Source organism: Engystomops pustulosus, chromosome 1 (assembly GCF_040894005.1).
Source record: "Engystomops pustulosus chromosome 1, aEngPut4.maternal, whole genome shotgun sequence".
NCBI lineage: Eukaryota > Metazoa > Chordata > Amphibia > Anura > Leptodactylidae > Engystomops > Engystomops pustulosus.
In genome coordinates, this window is record NC_092411.1 from 150,006,315 (window position 1) to 150,027,513 (window position 21,199).

Below are 21,199 nucleotides of genomic sequence, written 5' to 3' on the forward strand. Positions count from 1 at the left end.
CCCTTTTAATGAAATGTCCACCCTAGATGCCGCCTTAAATGAAATGTCCACAGCAGATGCCCCTTTTTAATATAATGTCCACCCCAGATGCCCCTTTTAATGAAATGTGCACCCAGATGTCCCCGCTTTAATGAAATGTCCACAGCAGATGCCCCCCTTTAAGGAAATGTCCACAGCATCTGCCACTCTTTTATGAAATATCCATCCCAGATGCCCCCCTTTAATAAAATGTCCGACCCTAGACACCACCCTTTAATGGAATGTCAACAGTAGATGCCCCCTTTTAATTAAATGTCCACAGCAGCTGCCGTCATTTATGAAGTGTCCATCCCAGATGCCACCTTTTAATAAAATGTCCACTGCTGATGCCCCCTTTAATGAAATGTCCACAGCTGAAGTCCCCTTTAAATAAAATGTCCACCCCAGATGCCCTTTTTAATTAAATGTCAATCCCAGATGCCCCCCTTTAATAAAATGTCCGCCCTGGATGACACCCTTTTAATGAATGGGATGGTGGGGTGATTGTCACTACGGCGCACACTGGTAGTCAAAAGTGATTCGGAGACTACTTCACAACAAAACTGTTTATTTGTGTCTCGGTAACACAACGCATTTCGAAATCAGCGGCAATTCCTTTTTCAAGTGAGGAGAGACTAAAAGAACATATACACTCACCGGCCACTTTATTAGGTACACCATGCTAATAACGGGTTGGACCCCCTTTTGCCTTCAGAACTGCCTCAATTCTTCGTGGCATAGATTCAACAAGGTGCTGGAAGCATTCCTCAGAGATTTTGGTCCATATTGACATGATGGCATCACACAGTTGCCGCAGATCTGTCGGCTGCACATCCATGATGCGAATCTCCCGTTCCACCACATCCCAAAGATGCTCTATTGGATTGAGATCTGGTGACTGTGGAGGCCATTTGAGTACAGTGAACTCATTGTCATGTTCAAGAAACCAGTCTGAGATGATTCCAGCTTTATGACATGGCGCATTATCCTGCTGAAAGTAGCCATCAGATGTTGGGTACATTGTGGTCATAAAGGGATGGACATGGTCAGCAACAATACTCAGGTAGGCTGTGGCATTGCAACGATGCTCAATTGGTACCAAGGGGCCCAAAGAGTGCCAAGAAAATATTCCCCACACCATGACACCACCACCACCAGCCTGAACCATTGATACAAGGCAGGATGGATCCATGCTTTCATGTTGTTGATGCCAAATTCTAACCCTACCATCCGAATGTCGCAGCAGAAATCGAGACTCCTCAGACCAGGCAACGTTTTTCCAATCTTCTACTGTCCAATTTCGATGAGCTAGTGCAAATTGTAGCCTCAGATCAGCAGTTTCTGAAATACTCAGACCAGCCCTTCTGGCACCAACAACCATGCCACGTTCAAAGGCACTCAAATCACGTTTCTTCCCCATACTGATGCTCGGTTTTGAACTGCAGGAGATTGTCTTGACCATGTCTACATGCCTAAATGAGTTGCCGCTATGTTATTGGCTGATTAGAAATTAAGTGTTAACGAGCAGTTGGACAGGTGTACCTAATAAAGTGGCCGGTAAGTGTAGGTACAATGTGTATCGATAAAGGACAAGAAAATAAATTGAAAATAAAAAATAAAAGCAATCCGTATAAAAATGCCAATGGAGTGTTAGGGCGATGTAGATAAAACATTGCATGATATCATAGCATGGTATAAACTAACAAAAAACGTACATAACAAGTATTAATAGGTAAGCCAACATAAAATGGCATAAAAAGCATCAACTAAGTTAAAAAAGCAATATGTTTGATACAGAGTCCAATAAAATGGATTAAGCATGACAGGGTAAAAAGAATGTGGATTGGAAGTGGAGTGTCCATGATGAATCCCAATAATGAAGTAGGCAGATAACAAAGGAATACTTATAGCTTGTGGAATTTAGTGGTCATATAGACAAAAAGTAAAGAATGCAATGCATAGAAACATGAGGCAAATGGATAAATGAGGGACTGGGGTTCTTACCTAGAAGCTCAGGTCTTAAGTGTCTTCCCAGAGCTGTAAAGGTGTGGTGGGAGTATGGTCACTTTAAACAGACTGATGGGGGAGTGGCTTGCTCCAAAAATGGGGGTGTGGCTTACTAAAAAATTACTTTCTAAGGACTCATTGAGACCATTCGGGACCAGACAATTTATTTTAAAGATCCAAAACATTTCTCTCTGGCGGAGTATATTAAGTCGTTCGCTCCCCTCAGGGATTGCTTCTATTGGGGTTATTGAAAAAGCTAGAAAGTCTTTTTGGTGATGTGTAAGAGAGTGTCTGGAAACACTATGCTTAGTGAAACCATTGGTAGTGTTGCTGCAATGGTTGTTCATACAGGTTTTTAGGTGCTGTGATGTTCAACCTATGTACTGGAGACCTCATGTGCATTCCATAAGGGAAATGTCCACCCCAGATGTCCCCTTTTAATGAAATGGCCACCAGATACCCTTTAAGGGTATGTCCTCAGCAGATGCCCCTTTAACCCCTTCCCGCCAGAGCCCTTTTTCGTTTTTGCGTTTTCATTTTTTACTCCCCGCCTTCAAAAAATCGATAACTTTTTAAAAATGTTTTCCATGAACAGAGCTGTGTGAAATGTCCACAGAAGTGTCACACATGCACCGTGATCATTGTCGCGGATCGCGGGCACACTCGTGTCACTCGCACGCACGCTCGCACACTCGCTCGCAGCCTCCCCCTGGCCCAGACTTACCTCTCCATGAGCATGCTTCCCGTCTGACCAGGCCTCACGCACCCGCTGCTAGGATGTGCACGCCAGCTCTTCTAGCCTTAAAGGGTCAGTGTCCTCCTGATTGGCGCTGGCTAATCCGCCTCGCCCTTATAATCCGGCACCTCCCTTCCTGCCTCGCCGGATCTTTAGCATTTTTTCCTGTAAGTGAAAGTCCTATCTTTGGTGCCAAAAAGGAACTTCCGTGGTTTCCGTACCAAGCTTCCCTAAGATGTTCCTGACTTGGTGTGAGATAGTCTCCAGCTTTTTCAGACACTCCTGTGTCTCTGGCGTTTCCTGATGCTCCAGTGTCCTGTGTGTCTCCAGCGTTCCCCGACGCCCCTGGTGGCTCCTGTGTTCCCTGGTGGCATCCTGCCGCAGCAAGACCATCCCGCTTTGCGGTGGGCTCTGGTGAATACCAGGTGCGACTTAGACTCCGGTCCCGGGTGTCGGCTAGTACCATCATCATCTCCCACGGTGGTCCAGAGGGTCCACAGACTCTTTCCAAAGAGACTCTGACAGTTTGTTCCCCTAAGCTTGTGCCCCTTTCTTAATGAAATGTCCATCCCAGATGCCCATTTTTAATGAAATGTCCACCCAGTTGCCCGCTTTGAATAAAATGTCCACCCCAGATGCCCCCGTTTAATGAAATGTCCACCCAGATGCCCCCTTAAATGAAATGTCCACAGCAGATACCCCCCTTTAATGAAATGTCCACCCCAGATGCCCCTTTAATGAAATGTCCACCCCAGATGCCCCCTTTAATGAAATATCCACCCCAGATGCCCCCTTTAATGAAATGTCCACCCCAGATGTCCCCTTTTAATGAAATGTCCACCAGATGTCCCCTTTAAGGAACAGTTTTTATAGGAGCAATTGTGTAACAACCTTTGGATGTGGATTTCCTCTTTCAACCCCTTGTGAAAATGAAAATTTTGAAGCAATGTTTTTTTAAAAAAGTATACACATATTAATAAATTTTTGTTTTCCTTTTGTTACATTTTCAGACAGTACAACAGTATTTTATTACAGACAAGTCAATCCTCCTTCCCCCCACCAACCCATCCACCCCTGGCGGTTGACGACTGGCCCGACATCAGAGGCCTATAATAATAAATCAATCAAGCGCCTACCTAAGGATCAGTTCCGGACTAGATATGTGACTCCGGCGTACCGCCATGGAGCACTGCGCATGACACAGATTACGTGATCGCATCATGTAAAAGGGAAGACTGCTCGGTATTCAGTAAGTGCGAAACTACAGTCTCAAAATTAGGTGCCAGGCTGATGCGATCACGTGATCACCTGTTTTCACTTTGAGTCACATGATCTGTGTCATGCGCAGTGCTCCATGGCGGTACGCCGGAGTCACACATCTAGTCCGGAACTGATCCTTAGGTAGGCGCTTGATCCCCATTATATCTATGCACACTACTGCACTGTAATATATATATGTGTGTGAGGTTTATTGAAACAGTGGTGACGTTTTGGTGTGAACCACCTTCATCAAGCAATTTAACAAGTGAACCCATCCAGGTTTATATAGAGAATACATGGTACAACAGTGAATAGCAGTGGGTGTGTCATAAAGTGCAAAGTGCATGATTTACATAAAATTTGATTTATACATATAAAATTGATACATTTCTATAATGTATAGAAGTGTATAGAAATTTATAAATTTTATATGTATAAATTGAATTTTATGTAAATCATGCACCTTGCACTTTAAGAAACACCCACTGCTATTCATTGTTGTACCATGTATTTTCTATACAAACCTGGATGGGTTCACTTGTAAAATTGCTTGATGAAGGTGGTTCACACCGAAACGTCGCAACTGTTTCAATAAACTTCACCCTTTGGGATTTTGGATTTTTGGAGTGCAGCCTACACTTTTTTCAACTTTACCACTGAAGGATCTTGCCAGGATCCATGGAGGCTCTGCACCCCCTCTATTGAGGTTTCTCTCCACTGTGCGTACTTGGTTTTCTCCACTAGATGCAGGAGCCAAAATCCAAATGGTGCTTCAAAATTCATAAAACATAATAATGAGTACCTAGAATCAGTCAACAAACCAGCAAGAGAAAAACTGTCTGACCAGTGGCACAATCAACCTGATACTACATCAGCTAATCACCAGTAAGAACACATACCTGGTGGGCTATGTCCAATGATGCCCATGAAGGTTCAGGAGGCCAGGAGTGTATGGCAATACTCTAGATTAAGGTTGATTGGGTATGATTGGGTATGATAAATTACCACTAAATCTTATAGCAATAATGAGAGTAGAATGTAATGGATCGCGGCTGTGTCCATTCAATCCGAACAAAGGGTTCTTAGAGCATCACAGATTCAGCCCTGCGTGCCCTACCGATAAGGGCAATTCATGAGCGGCATAATCGCTGACCAGCAGGCAACGCACACGGAATGGTTGTGCTGCTTATCGATCGCCCTCATCAGTAGGGCACACAGGGCTGAATCTGTGATGCTCTAAGCACCCCATGTTATTGAGAAAAGATTCTCCATCAATGCAGTTCTGGTCAAAACGAATTAAATTTAATTGCATTGCAGTTTGCTGTAGACATCAGGGCTAACTGTGCTTCCGAAAATTGGGGGGGGGGGGGCACTCAGTTCCTTGTTTTCAGGATCATATAAGTTCTTGAGATGTTTAGCTGTATGTACATTAGACGGATGATGCACAAACATTTTCTGCCTATAAATCTCTATTATCATTCCTTGAACAAGAATAATGTGATAGGGCATTGTATGCTACCTTTGGCACAACCTAATAGCCATATAAGGAAGTTATTAAACTCCTGGCTACCATGTACTAAAATTGAAACCATGTAGTTGAGCAGTTGTGAGCTCAGTACAAGGCTCTGTCTTTTCTGCTGATTCTTTTAGAGAGATGTGTTTCTCCCTGTGTTAATTCCATGGAGACTGCCACCTTGCTGCTCTAACAGCAGAGCCAATCCTACTAGGCAGCCCAATGGACTAGGGCTGATGTACGCTCTAAACCTCGGATCCACAGCCAACTAATTCCACTGCCTTGTGTGTGCCTTCAGAGAGGGACGTTTACAGCCTGTTACCTTCTGCTTATGTGGACTGTGTCCCATGAAAGAGACTGGAAATCAATGGAAAGGTATGTGGCTTTAGATATGCCAAGATATTTCTCTTTGGCACAAAGGATTTAGGATTTAGGTGACCAAAATTATCACCCAGCACTTTGGCACATATTAATACAATCTTATCCAAGTTTACAGTGTCTAAATATTGAACAATATTTTAAAAATGTGCTGCGTAATGATTTATAAACACCACAATTTTCAATCTAATATTATCTTAATTTGAATAACCCTACAGGAGGTTTGGATTATCTCGTATTAAATCACATTGGCTATACACCATTTCAGATGTGGGATGGAGATGTAAATCACACAAGGTGGCTAATGGAGGTATGTCTTCCAGCTTATTCGAAATTTTACATTTTTTACAACACTATTCTTGCTGTCAAAACTACAGGTATTTGATGAATCTCTAAAAGCCCATTACTGGTCAATAAGATCCATCTGCAGTCATTATACAATGTACAGTCTAAAAAGAGACTGCTTCTTGCCCCTTCTATCCCCAAGCTGGAGGATCTAGACATTGAGGTAAATTGTGACTTTCTATAGACTATATGCTTGATGCTCACCTTGGTCTTTCATTTCTACTTATGTCCATTTTAACTTTAGCCTCAATGACCTATATCTCCATTTACCTACTATATCTTTAGCAGATTTATCTACCATTTGTGATAGTGGGGTATGTGCAGCACAGCATTGTGCTTTTTAAATGTTTTTAAAAATACATTTGTCTTCTGTAATTAAATAAAATTGTTATTTGCATTGAAAAAAACTTTCATAGACATCCGTCTTTTCTCTTTAATTTATGTAAACAAAGACCTGTCACCTCTCCTGACATATATTTATAAATTTATAGGAAATCTACCATCTAAATTAAGCATGGATAAATGAGGGGCACTTAGTTATCCAGATAATGGATGCTAATGAAGGACCCTGGTGGGTGTTCCAAAAGCCCCTGAGAGCTGTAGCTTCACAGGCTATTATAATGAGCAGAGCAGGTTTTCCCTCCCCCTGCACTTCCTGCTGCTGCTAGATTACAAAGGCGGGGTTGTTCTGCTCATTGTAACAGCCTCTAAATCCGCAGCACTGAGGGGCTCTGGAAACACCCACAACAGCAATTTAGGCTTCTTAGCATAATTTGAAAAGTTATAAAATATACAAAGATTACCACAGTCACAGTACCAGAATTTATGAGCGAGTGTTTATCATGCTTGATTTGATGGTGGATTTTCTTTTAATATATATAGCAATTGTCCAACATTTTTTTCTTACAATTTGCACCTGAAATGTTGTGCACTATATTTATTTTTCAACTTGTCCTTAAAAGGGGTGTGTCCTCGGTAAAAAGGGGGCTTGGCCTGACAGAAAAAAGTCCACGTACGAGAAATTCACTCTGCGTGCCTGAAAGTTTAATATTGTGGTGCAACAAAGTAGACCAACTAATAGGAGGTACAAAATATGACTCGCCTTTCCTATACTTCACCAGATAAGGAATTCTCTAGTTCAGCAAGAATTGTCTAGTTCAGTAATTGTCAGCAAGAAATGTTGTTTTTGAGCTTAAACCATGCTATGTGTGAATATAAAATACTGTGAATACTCAAGCTGAGATTTTCAGAACAAAAAATGTGCTGAAAAAACGAACTCTGCTTAAACTCTGTACTCACCTTTCTATGCCCCTGCCAAACCCCCCCGTACCCCTGACCCCCCTGCCCCCGCAAAAGTCCACCTTTTGCTTCTGACTCAGTCTTCGCTCCCTGAATGCTGCTGACATCAACATAAAGTCAGCCGCTTGCTGACTAGTCATATACTAGAGGGCATGAGCTGTCTGGCTGTATACTAGGGGCAAGGGGCTGGCTATATACTGGGGGGGATGGGACTGGCAAGCTACGGTATATACTGGCTGGAGGCTGTGACCAATGCATTTCCCACCCTTATACTCCAGTCAATAGGTTTCCCAGTTTTTTTGTGTTAAAATTAGATATCTTGGCTTATACTTGGGTTGGAGTATATACAGTAAATTACCCCATGGTTATTATCCTATAGGTTGTATCACTATTTCTTAAAAAATCCTGTTGCTGTGGATAGGTAAAAAATAAAAAATCATCAATAAATTGTTAGTAGGTCAAGAGTTTGATGTGGCAAACTCTAGTTTTGCCATGAAGAGGTTAGCAAATTGTGGAGCCATCTTTGTTCCCATGGCAGTTCCAGTGTTCTGTAGGTAGATTTGTTCACCAAAGGAGAAATAAGGACACAATTTATCAAAGGGATTCATGAATCACTACAACATCTAACAAAAGTAATCCTGAAACAGTCCTCCCATCAGAGCCTCTAGAGTCATTAACTTGAAGGCAATAAAACAGCTCCTATCACTCAAAGATGGTCATTGTAAAATGCCAGAGTGTGGGCGGGGACACTCTAAGCAAACATTTTGTGATTCCTTTGTGCTATCAGATGCTGTGTGCTGACAATGTGCTTATATTATCAAGGTAAAGGGTTTATTTACACTTTTATTTAGCTTCTGAACATCCTACTATTATCTGATACATAGAAATAGAGAGATGAGACAGATCAGAGATGATGAGATCTATGAGATGGATATAAAACACAATGACACTCTCAGCTCTGCTAAAATCACCGATAACACACAGTCTCAGCTCTAAAATAAGGTTTATGTTAATTAGAGCATTCTCTAGAAACCAATCATAGATCACAAAAATGACTTCATAGTTACATAAAACCACAAAAACATAAAGGAGGTCAAGCTACCATAAAAATCAATAGCATTTTTTGAATATTATTAAACACATTCATATACAATATATGGAGCCACATTTATATTAAAATCTCAGATACCAGTATATTGCACAATTTTTGAAACACCACCCCAGGGAAATATAAAGTGACTGATACAACATATTAGGTCAAAAAAGTAACATTAAAGGTCATCTACCATCAGATTACTGATGGTAGACTGTCCTCACAATATTGCTTGTTACCTTTAGGGGTTTCTGGAACGTTTTCTTCTTACTTTATGGTATTCACCAGAAAAGAACTTTCTAAAAATATGTAAATGAGCCTCAGGCGCTCAGGCTGACGTCACCCGAGTGGCTGAGAGCTCCGCTGCTCACTTAATTATGCCCCACCCCACTATTCAATATGCACCCTTTTGTTCCTGCTTGCTCTTCACAGACAGCAGGTGGCATATAACTTTTATATTTTTCAGCCCTACTTTTTTTTGTGGGAGAAATGCATACCTTCCAAATTTTGGGCGAGAGAAAGAGGGACAAAAGCCCCTTCCTTTTTAAAAACTACACCCATTGTTCCACTGACAAGCATAGTATAATATCAACCTTGATGGTGCCCGCATAGTATAATGCCCCTTTACTTTGGCCAAGCCCCCATGGACCTGTATAACACCGCCTAATGCAACTCTGCAACATATAACCCCCCCTCCCCCCTTTAATTTTATCCTTGCTTTGCATTTGGTTTTCCACTTTTATTTATCTCCCCAAACTTACACATTATACCTATCTGTACCCCTCCTCACTTGGGTTGCCCCTTGTCCTCCAGCCTCCTCCTGTAGCCCCCTGTCCTCCAGCCTCCTCCTGTAGCCCCCTGTCCTCCAGCCTCCTCCTGTAGCCCCCTGTCCTCCAGCCTCCTCCTGTAGCCCAATGTCTTCCAGCGTCCTCCTGTGGCCTCCTGTCCTCAAGCCTCCTCCTGTAGCCCCCTGTCCTCCAGCTTCTTCCTGTGGCCCCCTGTCCTCCAGCCTCCTCCTGTGGCCTCCTGTCCTCCAGCCTCCTCCTGTAGCCTCCTATCCTCCAGCCTCCTCCTGTGGCCTCCTGTCCTCCAGCCTCCTCCTGTCCTCCAGCCTCCTCCTGTCCTCCAGCCTCCTTCTGTGGTCTCCTGTCCTCCAGCCTCCTCATGTGGTCTCCTGTCCTCCATCCCCTCCTGTGATCTCCTGTCCTCCAGTCTCCTCATCCTGTAGCCTCCTGTCCTCCAACCTCCTCATTCTATGGCCCCCTATCCTCCAGCCTCCTTCTTTGGCCCCCTGTCCTCCAACCTCCTCCTCCTTTGGCCCCCTGTCCTCCAGCCTCCTCCTCCTTTGGCCTTCTGTCCTCCAGCCTCCCCCTCCAGGAGCCCCCTGTCCTCTGTACCCCTACAGCAGCCCCCTTTCCCCCTCCAGCAGCTCCATGCCCCCCTCCAGAAGCCACCTGTCACCTGCCCCCCTCCAGGAGCCCCCTGTCCTCTGTCCCCCTCCAGCAGCCCCCTGTCCTCTGTCCCCCTCCAGCAGCCCCCTGTCCTTTGTCCCCCTCCAGCAGCCCATTGTCCCCCTCCAGCAGCCCTCTGTCCTCCACCAGAAGCCCCCTGTCCTCTGTCCCCCTTCCGCAGTCCCCTGTCCCCCTCCAGCAGCCCCTTGCCCCCCTCCATCAGCCCCCTGTCTTCTTGTATTTAAAAAAAGAAACAGTTTCTTACCTTACCTCATTTTCCCTACAGTCACTCCCGCTTCTCCCGCGCTCCGACTGACCCACGGAAAGGGCGGGGCCAGTCAGGGACGGAGCTACCTCCACACATGACTCTGCATCATCACATCATGTGAGGAGGTAGCAGGGGCGTGACAAACCGGGGGAGGCGGAGGGAACCCGGGACATTCTCTCAGCCACTCGTGACAGCGGGACAGGGCCCAAAAACCGGGACTGTCCTGTTGAATCCGGGACGGTTCGGAGGTATGGGTGAAATGTAGTTTTTAATAGTACAATTTTGGGATTTGTATGCCATACTGGTGAACTTTTATTAACTTTTTCGGTGCAGTATATTTACTGCATATTTAAAAAAGAACGCAAATCTGACACAGTTTTTATCATAAAATTTTCTGCCTATATCGTCAAACCTAAATAACATAATAACTTTTTCTATAGGTCAATACACATACAGCTTTAACATATTTATAGGGTTTTTATTTTTAATACCTTCATTAGCATAATGAAATTGTTTGGGGGGGAAAACCTTATTGCATAAATACATTTTTGTCATTGTGGCTATGGGAGTGCTTTTTTTTAAGAAAAGTACACATTTGGGGTTCATACAGTTTTTTTTATTACAATTAATATCATTTTTTGTGTTATGGATGATTACAAAATGTGAATTTTGTTATAGCTTTTCCTTTTCAAAGTGTTTTTAATTGTTGTATGGAATACAAATATAGTTCTGTAGCCTGGATTGGTACGGATGTGGTGGTTCAAAGTGTGTGTGGTCATTACGGGGTTAAAGGTCTTTATAGTATATAGTATATCTATGTAAATTCCAGATACCCAAACGGTATGAATTCTAAAAATTACCGTATCTCACATATATTTATTAATGTTTAAGTTAAAATAATGCCTATTGTCCATGTTTATATGTACACATATGTCTACTTGTTCTGCTAGCCATTTCACTTCAGTCACCGGATTTGATGTATTGATTGTTAAATGGTCAGTCGTATTGCTTCGTTTTAAGATGGGGTATTTTAGGTCAAAGAAAATATTTGGATTTTACTTGGATATGCCCCGGCTTTCGTTCGCTGTTCCTGTGGATTGCTTCTCTATGTGGGTCAAAATTATTAGAAGCGCAAAAGTAAGACCAGACTAATTACAGTGTAGTCACAATAAGCCACTATGCTTTTGATTTTCTGTACCATTCCAAATTCAGGTTTAACAAAATCACAAGCCTGGAGACCAATAGTGCTTTCGAAGAATAATTCCAATTTATTAAAAACAAAAGTGTGAGACCAGAACATAATACTTTGCACTAGAATGCAAAATAATCGAGGTTATAGAGGTCCGTTTGTAACTAGGGGTTGTATGTTCTTAAGTGCTCCTAAGTGTTCTTATGCCACCATATTTTGGGGCACATAAAACCTATTGAATACCCTTTATGAACACCTAAGAGTGTTTATTTTTAGAATCTTTGGTACATTGGATTTGTTGATTTGGTTACTTTACAATTGTTTTAAGGACACTGCATCACAATCTGTTAGTTAGCTCCTGTACAAGTTTACTAAGTTGGACAGTTACAGCAAAAGGTACATTCAATTGCAGGAACTGGTTGAAAGGCTTATGACAGCTTTGTTTTGATTTTATCTTGATTTCTGCCTGTTTTTACTTTCTTTACTTAAAAAATATAAATGTCTGTCTTTCAGGTGAACTTCCTCAGCTATATCCATCTTGCTACCAAAGCTCTTCCTTATCTTGCAAAGTCAAGAGGCTCTGTTATCGTGCTGTCTTCTCTTACAGGTAATAGATAGAGAAATAGTGATAGACCTTATCTAAATTCTTTAATGACTTAATGAATAATAAAGATTACGGTAAGGGTAGACTCACACTGTCGTTTTGTTACACATCAGTGATTTTATACTGATCCCATTTTGGACCAATGTGTTTGTGTCCATAAGCCAGAATGGCTTCAGGATAAAACCACTGATGTGGAACAAAAAGGTCAATTTGAAACCACTCTTTAGGGGTATTCTAGGAATAAGCATTGTTAAAATTCAAATGGGCCATTAACACTGAACTGATGCCAGTTCAGCTTGAAATAATTTAAATTGGGTGCTGGGGGTCCCTCCCCCCGACCGCCCCCCGCCCACGCCATCTTTGGGGACGCGAATTATTTCTATAGCAGCCCTGAGGTCCTATCAGGACCCCAGGGCTGTCCTCAGGAAATGTCTGTAAGATCCTGTCTTAAAGTCACAGTGTCAGCCTAGGCTGACTGAGTTAATATCCTGCAGTACTTCAGTACTTATTGCAGGGTATTATCATGATCAGACAATCCGAGGATTGCTTGTTCATGTCCCATGGTGGAAGTAAAAAAAATGTTATTCAATAAAAAATATGAATAAAAATGACCAAAATCTTCATTAATACAGAAAATGATGTATAATGTGGAAAAGGTCAAAATCATAATACAATCCCTACACATATACTATCACACATATTGTACAATAAAAAAATCTATATATATTGAACCAGCATGATGAACAACATAAAAAAACTGTTAAAAGCCCACAAAAAATTATGATTTTTACCTTTTTCATCCGACAAAAAGTGAAAAAAAAGTGAGCAAAAAAATGTATCTACTCCAAAGTGATACTGGTGCAAACTACAACATGTCCTGCAAAAAAACATGCCATCAATCAGCTCCGTAGCCAAAATGAAAATGTTATGACCCTTGGATGACAGAAATGCAAAAATGATAGATTTTTCCCCACATTAGGTATCATTTAGCAAATTTAGTAAAACGTAAGAAAAAATATTTGAACATGGTATGCCCATAATCGTATTGACCCATAAAATAAAGATGTCTATTAGGCTATATGGTAAACATACACATGAAAAAATAAAAAATCCATTACAGACTTGATGCTTCTCTAGGGCATAGCAATCCCAAAATGTTATCACTGGAAAATGCATCTCATCCCACATAAAAAAAAATGTTGGAACATGGCCCCATTAATAGAAAAAAAGCCTACAAAAGGGCGCTAATGAGGAAATTAAAATTCACAAGGTTCTATAGGACACAACTGGCAGTTGCATGGCGCCCTTCCCTTCTGTGCCTTGCAGAAGTAATTTTTTTTTTGGGCTCATTAATGTACCCTCTGTACCTCATCTTGACAAGAAAAACTAAAATATCACATGGCCATAAGTATTAAGACCCTTTGCTCAATATTAATTAGAAGCACCCTTTTTTGTATAACTATTTTGTTTTTTTCCCACTCAAAAGTAGTGGAAATACTGCAGCTTTCATATGTCTTGCACTGAGAAGAGGTTTCTGTTGGCACACTCTGCCATAAAGCTCTGACTGCTGGAGGGCTGCAGTGATAGTAGACTTTGTGGAACTCCCGACTGCATCTCTGGAGCTCAGCCACAGTGATCTTGGGGCTCTTCTCCCACAATTGCTCAGTTTGCAGAGCACATGAGAATCATTAGGTCTAAGGAACTGCTCAAGGAGCTTAGTCATGCACTGTGAGCTGTGAGGTCTTATATAGTGTGTGACTGTAATATTCAAGTCCAATCAGTTTAATTAAACATAGCTGGACTCCAGTGAAGAAGTAGAATCATCTCAAGGAGGAGCAGAGGAAAATGGACGACATGTGTCACAGCAAAGGGTCTGAATATTTGACTATGTGATATTTCAGTTTTTCAAATTAGCAAAAAAACCTACATTTCTGTTTCTCTTCTGTCAACGTGAGGTGCAGAGTGTACATTAATGAACAAAAGAGAACTTTTTTGATCTTACCAATTGGCTGCAATGAAACAAAGAGTGAAAAATTTAAAGGGGTCTGAATACTATCTGTATCCACTGTAACTGTGTCTATAGATAGCAGCGCCTTAAAAAGGGTTGATTGAAAAAATAGGGGCAATAAGCACATTAAAACATAACTTTTATGCAGGTTAAAGGGGTTGTCCGAGTTCTTGAAAAAAACTAAAAGTGACCGGGAGAGGGCTGCTTAAAAAAAATAAAGTCCTACTTACCTTCCGGTGCCCTCTGGTATCCAGCGCTGCTGTCACTCCAGTCCGGGCGCCATTTAAACAAACATGGCCGCCGGAGCAGCGCTGGACTCAGTTTCCGGCCAGCCGTGGCCGGGCACGCCTATCCGTCCCTATACACAGCATTGTGTATGGGGGCCGGAAGGTTGTCCTGTTTCCCTCAAATTCCCATGTAATCAGCTTATAATAATTATAATAATTATTCCTTGTATCCAGGGAGAACTATTGCGAGTTGGGGGAGTGGCCTCCTTAGGCTGAATACAATAGTTCCCCCACATCCATCCGCAATAATTACATGTTACCAGGGTGACATCATCTAAGGTCCTTTAACCTCATAACATTAGCACACTGCACACCCTAAAACATCTGATCATGTGAAATCACAGCATGCCTCCATGGACTTTTACTCCTCTCCATGCCTGCTGGGATTTCATCTAATCAGATACATGCTTGGAGCACAGTTTGCTAATGCTAAAGGACCTAAGATGATGATACCTTGGTCACATGACATTACTGCTGAATGCTGACAAGGACACCCCATCTGACTCGCCCTAGATATCACTGGACAACAGGTAGGGCGGCATGGTGGCTGAGTGAGTAGCACTTCTGCCTTGCAGCGCTGTGGTCCTGGGTTCGAATCCCACCCAGGTCAACATCTGCAAAGAGTTTGTATGTTCTCTCTGTGTTTGCGTGGGTTTCCTCCGGGTACTCCGGTTTCCTCCCACACTCCAAAACATACTGGTAGGTTGTTTAGATTGTGAGCCCCGTGGGGACAGGGACCAATTTGACATGCTTTGTGCAGCGCTGCGTAATCTGTGTGCGCTATATAAATAAAGAATTATTATTATTATTAAAATTATAAAGTTGATTAAATGGGGATCTAAAAGGAAACCATTTTTTGCTAAAAAAGGGTATCAGTTAGGTTCTGTGCCACTAGCTGTATTTGTGAAAAATGTGGTGACAGGTTCCCTTTAACAATTGTTTTGGGGGATCGTTTGTAACCCACCCCTATTGGATCATTAAAGGCTTTAGGTCTCCACATGCCTACATGGCAGCCTTAATTGGCAAAGTCTCCGTAAGGAGAACTCTTACTTCCATCCCCTGGATGTACAGATATCTGCCTATGTGCAGGTTTAAGGCATCAAACTCTCATTGTGTGCTTGCTTCAATGTCCCGCCCAAACTCCCAGAACTGAACTCAGCAAGGCATATCAAACTCGCTCATGTGGAAGAGGCCTAATGTCAATCTAAATTGGTGTATGTAATCGGACAATTGACCTGATTTGAATCTTTCTCATCTTCCAGTCACAATGATAAACAATAAGGGGAGATTTATCAAGCAGTTTGCCCCCCAAATCTGTATGAAATGCTGTGTGCTATATTTATTTAGGGTTTTCCACAGTTTTATTAATTTCTATGATTAGTAAGACAAATGGGGTGTGGTCTTATGGGAAAAAAAGTCAGTGTGCCAAAATATATGTATTTGTTCCAGCATTTTGGTGCAGTTTTCAATTAACGGTTGATGCATGGTAGCATATAGCATCAGTCACAGTTTTAAATCCAGCACAGAACAAGAATGTTTAGTACGCTACACTGTTCTACTTTCCGACATTTTTGATAAATCTACCCCAATGTGTATACATTATCTGTGGCCAACTTCATTGTATAACAAAGCATAACAAGGTTTTGTTTTAGGACAATCATAACCAATGGCCACACAGACATAATATCGACCTGGTCAGAAATGTGTGGGTTCCAATTTATAGTCGGTTTCTGTGCTCTAAATCAAAGCAGTTGCCAGTTGTCTGCTGTAATATGCTTCTCTAGGTAAAATTGCTACGCCATATACCACATCTATAGTAGGTTTCTATGCTCTAAATCTTATCAGTTACCAGTTGTCTACTGTAATATGTTTCTCTAGGTAAAATTGCTACACCATATACCACATCATATGGTGCATCAAAGTTTGCCCTGGATGGTTTCTTTAGTTCCCTTCGACATGAACTAGGAATGAAAGGGATTCCTGTCTCCATTACATTGTGTATCTTGGGGCTCATCGATACTCAGTCAGCAATGGAGAAAGTAAAGTAAGTTGGATTTTACATGCTAGGTTTTTTATGTTATTTGGTAAAACTTCATTCAAACAGAAGTATTGAGATTGGGATATACTTTCGGTATTTGAAAAGGAAAACCAGGATCAATATTTCAATAGTTGTTTCTCGGTTCCACTCCTCATGTTGGCTTACAAAGCTATGTACAGTGGTGAAGATCATTTATTTATTTTTTACTCTTTATTGTCTACTTTCATTAAAGGAAACTTACCACTTCTGATGGTGGTTATAAGCTGCAAATGCCGTTGCACCAGCTCAGGGTGAGCTGGTGCCAGCGCTTATTTTCGTTATGTTTTTAAACCGTTGTAAAGTATTTAAACGCTTTAGTAACCTTTGTATACAAGTACCTTCACCGCACCATGGTCCACGCTCGGCGAACCACGCGCGCGACCACTTTGTGCGCCTGAATAGGAAGTGGTCGCGCGCATGGTGCGCGCCTTCGTAACAAAAAATTTCCTGTTTACAATGCAACTTACCAAAAGGTGAAATTTTCCTTTTGTTACGAAGGCCCAAAAACCCCCATAATGAAAGGTTTAAACAACGGATGTGAACCTTTTGAATTAGCCATGTGCCTCAGCAAGAAAGCACAAAGTTTGACTAATAACAAGTGTCTATTTAAACCATGGTTACATAATGCAGCAACCACATGTAGCCCAAACCTTGCCTAGTAGCTGCAAGTTAATGCAGATGAGACTAGGGCTAGGGCATAATTTACTAAACCACGTGACTGAGGTATAGTACCTATAAATACTTGCCCACTCTTAGAATATTTTCGTGCTCCCTTGTTTGCACTCTCATTATAGATGTTACTTGTGGATTGATGCCTTCTTGGCAAGCTGTGTCTTCATACACCCAGTATGAATCAACATATGGTTCGCACATTACTCTTAAGCTAATGCCAATTCTTCACGACGCTTCATAACCACTTCATAACTTACACTGATGCAACAGTGGAAAATGAAAGAGAATCCTGAGATATGATTGAAAAATTTGTGGTACACTTAAATCTTTTCTTTTAATTTAACAGGGATAAGATTTCCATGCCTGCATATCCTGCTCATGATGCAGCCCTAGCTGTGGTGTCTGCTGGGGCAAGTCGTATAGAAGAGATGTACTATCCCTGGTATGTAAAACCACTCTGCTTCTTCAGAGAATGGTTTCCACAAAGCAGAGCCTGGGTAATGCAGAGATCATACCAGTACAAACCAGAAGAGACAGTGGCATCACTTTAATAAACATGATTATGTTGTTTTTTTATGGTTATGTCTATTTTTTGTCAGTACATCTACACACATATATTTCAAAGTATGTACAATATTTACCATTCGTAAAGTTTGGAGTAATAAGGACAGTCATTTTCAAATGCTGCCTATGATGAGTTCTACTGAGTGTTTCTAGCATTTGTACCAAAATGACCCACCGCTCCCATTCCTGCAACAAATGATGCACTGATGTAACCATGGCTACTGCTGCTTTCCGCCTACAACATAATTCGACTTTGGTAGCTGATGTGACTTTGTACAAATGTCTATACTCCTGCATTGCACTTGACAATGAGCAAATGTATTTTATTGCACATACAATTACCAGAAGACAAAGATAACATGCATTTATCTTTGATGATGATGTATATTTACTCTTGTGATATGGAATTGAAGTGGAGACCATTAATATTGCTAGTCACCTTAGTAATCAAACAACAATAAAATAGAAGGAGAAAGAGGCATATAGATGCCAGACGGCACATATGGAATTGTTAATATAAAAATACAATTTCACAATATACTATATAAATTCCTTTTGGTTTTCTAGATCTCTGCTTGCTGTCCTTCTATTGAAAGATTTTATGGGGGAGATTTATTAGTAGTTATGTTACTTGATGTATAATTTTCGCAAATTTTTGTGAAGACATAATTTTTGCATTTTTTTCATAGTATCATAGTATATAATGCTGGAAAAAGATGTAAGTCCATCAAGTCCAACCCTTTAGAATTAAAAAAATGTTTTATCCCCATAACCTGTGATATTTTCTCTCTCCAGAAAGGCATCCAGGCCTCTCTTGCACACATACATAGAGTCCGCCATAACAACCTCCTGCGGCAGAGAGTTCCATAGTCTCACTGCTCGTACAGTAAATAACCTTTGTCTATGGTGATGGTAGAACCTCCTCTCCCCTAGGGGTAGACGATGCCCTCTTGTCCTGGTCAAAGGCCTAGGTATACAAAGATCTTTGGAGAGATCCAGTGGCGGATTAAGACAACCAGGGACCCTGTGCTGTAAAAAAACCCTAATTAATTAACCCCTTCCTACACCTCGACATAATAGCACATCCATGCGAGAAGGTACATTCCACAACCAGATGTACCATTAAGTTGGGCTTCTGGCACCGACTCACATGCAGAGCCAGTACCAGGAGCAACCGTTATATAGCAGCTGAAACTCTGTTCTGAGGGAGTGTTCATACGTGGCGTCTACTAATGCTTTTTTAAACGCATCACAACAGCTGAGAAGATGAGATTTGCCTAATTACATTGATGTCAACATTGTGTTTACTAAATCCATTAACACTTTGTTAACACGTGTTAATATTGTGTTAATACATGCATTTCATAAACACAATGTTGACAGCAATGTAATAAGGCAAATCTCCTCTTGTCAGCGGTTGTGATGCGTTTGAAAACGCATGCGTTAACGCCGCACATGTGACCGCACCCTAACACCCAAGATCAAAAATGTCTCCAGTCGTGGGTGTAGAGGGCTTCCCCAAGGGATCAGTCCCCTCTGCCACTTACCAGGAGGACCCAATGCTCTTCAGGACAGCCCCGAGGTCTGACGAGTGCCCTGTGGCTGCCCAATATCTCCTGCAGTCAGACCCCTAACGGGTCTAACTGTGAACTTTCACACAGTTTGCACTGCAATACATTTTCTTGGACTTAAGACATTTATAAAAAAAATAAACAAAGGTAAGGCACCTAAAATGACACATTTCCATATGAAAACCTAATAAAATATAAAAAACACAAATACACAACCCCCCCCCCCCCCAACATATTTGGTATTACTGCATCCGTAACAATCTGCATAATCAAGCAGAATCATTATTGGACCCGCGCGGTTACCGCCACATAAAAAAAACCCTGAAAAATGTTCAGAAAAAGATTATTTTTCATTATTACCCTTAAAAATATGCTCTTAAAGTTTTTAATAAATGGGAACTTGAAAACAAATCAATTTCACCACAAATGAGTTTCATCACTACTCATGGACGCTAATATATATTTTATTCATATAATATACATATGATGAAATACATATGATGTGGTGGAAATAAACAGTACAGGGTGAGCATATATTTCAGCCACCCTTGTTTAATTATATACAGTGTCCCCCCAGCAGCGCCAGTGACTTAACAATACAGAGGCTGGCAGATTTTTATGATGGCATGGGTGGCCAAGGGCCCCTGGGGAGCAAGCGGCTCCGGGCAGTCGCCCATACCGCCTATATGAGGATCTGCCATTGGAGAGATCCTTGTACTGCCCGTTCAGATATTTGTACATTGTAATGAGGTCCCGCCTCAGCCATCTTTTTTCTAAACTGAATGATCTCAAATTTTGTAATCTGTCATTGTATTCTAATCCCCCCATTCCCCTAATAATCCTGGTTGCTCTCCTCTGCACCCATTCCAGCTCCACTATATCCTTTTTATACACTGGTGCCCAAAACTGTACACAATATTCCATGTGTGGTCTGACCAGTGATTTGTATAATAACAAAAGTATGTCCTTATCATGAGAATCTATTCCTCTCTTGATACATCCCATAATTTTATTTGCTTTAGCAGCAGCTGCCTGGCTCTTTTTATTAAAATTAAGTTTACCATCCACCAATACCCCCAAGTCTTTTTTAGCTCCAGTTTTACTAAATTGACTCTTTAGAATATAATTATACTTTTTGTTTACATGGCCCAAATGCATAACTTTACATTTATCTACATTAAACATCATCAAACCATTTCTCGGCCTATTTCTCAAGCTTCCACAAGTCCCTCAGTAATGCTATACTATCGGCCTCAGTATTAACTACTTTACACAGCTTAGTAGTATCTGCAAATATTGAAACCTTACTGTGTAAACCCACTGCCAGGTCATTAATAAAAATATTAAAAAGAAGTGGCCCAATAATGACCCCTGTGGAACTTTACTGGTAATGTCAACCCAATCGGAGAATGTGCCATTAATGACGACCCTCTGTTTTCTATCACTAAGCCAATTACTTACCCAAATACACAGATTTTCTGTTAGTCCCAGAAGTCTCATTTTATGTACCAACCTTTTATGTGGCACTGTGTCATATCCCTTGGAAAAGTCCAGATGTACAATATGCACAGCTTCCCCCAGATCCAGTTTGGAACTTACCTTCTCATAGAAGCCAACCAGATTAGCCTGACAGGACTGATCCCTCATAAACACACGCTGCTCAAGGATAGTATCTCTAACAAACATCTCAAATAGTTTCCCCACAACAGAAGTTAGACTCACAGGTCTGTAGTTTCCAGGATCACTTTTTGATCCTTTTTTCTAGATTGGTACAATGTTTGCTATGCGCCAGTCCTGTGGAACAGAACCAGTCCTCAGGGAATTTTCGATTTATTAAAAATAATTGTCTGTCTGTCAAT

General features: G+C 41.4%; 1 protein-coding gene across 6 annotated transcripts in view; it reads left to right on the forward strand.

Moving 5' to 3' along the window:
* HSD11B1L (hydroxysteroid 11-beta dehydrogenase 1 like) overlaps window positions 1-17,775 on the forward strand; it is a 47,338-nt gene extending 29,563 nt beyond the window's left edge. For all 6 annotated transcript variants that reach the window (XM_072110579.1, XM_072110620.1, XM_072110616.1 and 3 more), the window contains exons 6-9: window positions 6,131-6,222; window positions 12,071-12,164; window positions 16,335-16,500; window positions 17,552-17,775. In XM_072110579.1, the coding sequence (XP_071966680.1) occupies window positions 6,131-6,222; window positions 12,071-12,164; window positions 16,335-16,500; window positions 17,552-17,756 (557 nt within the window). In that variant the 3' untranslated portion in view covers window positions 17,757-17,775. The remainder of the gene's footprint in view (window positions 1-6,130; window positions 6,223-12,070; window positions 12,165-16,334; window positions 16,501-17,551) is intronic.
* The last annotated feature ends 3,424 nt before the right edge of the window (window positions 17,776-21,199 follow it).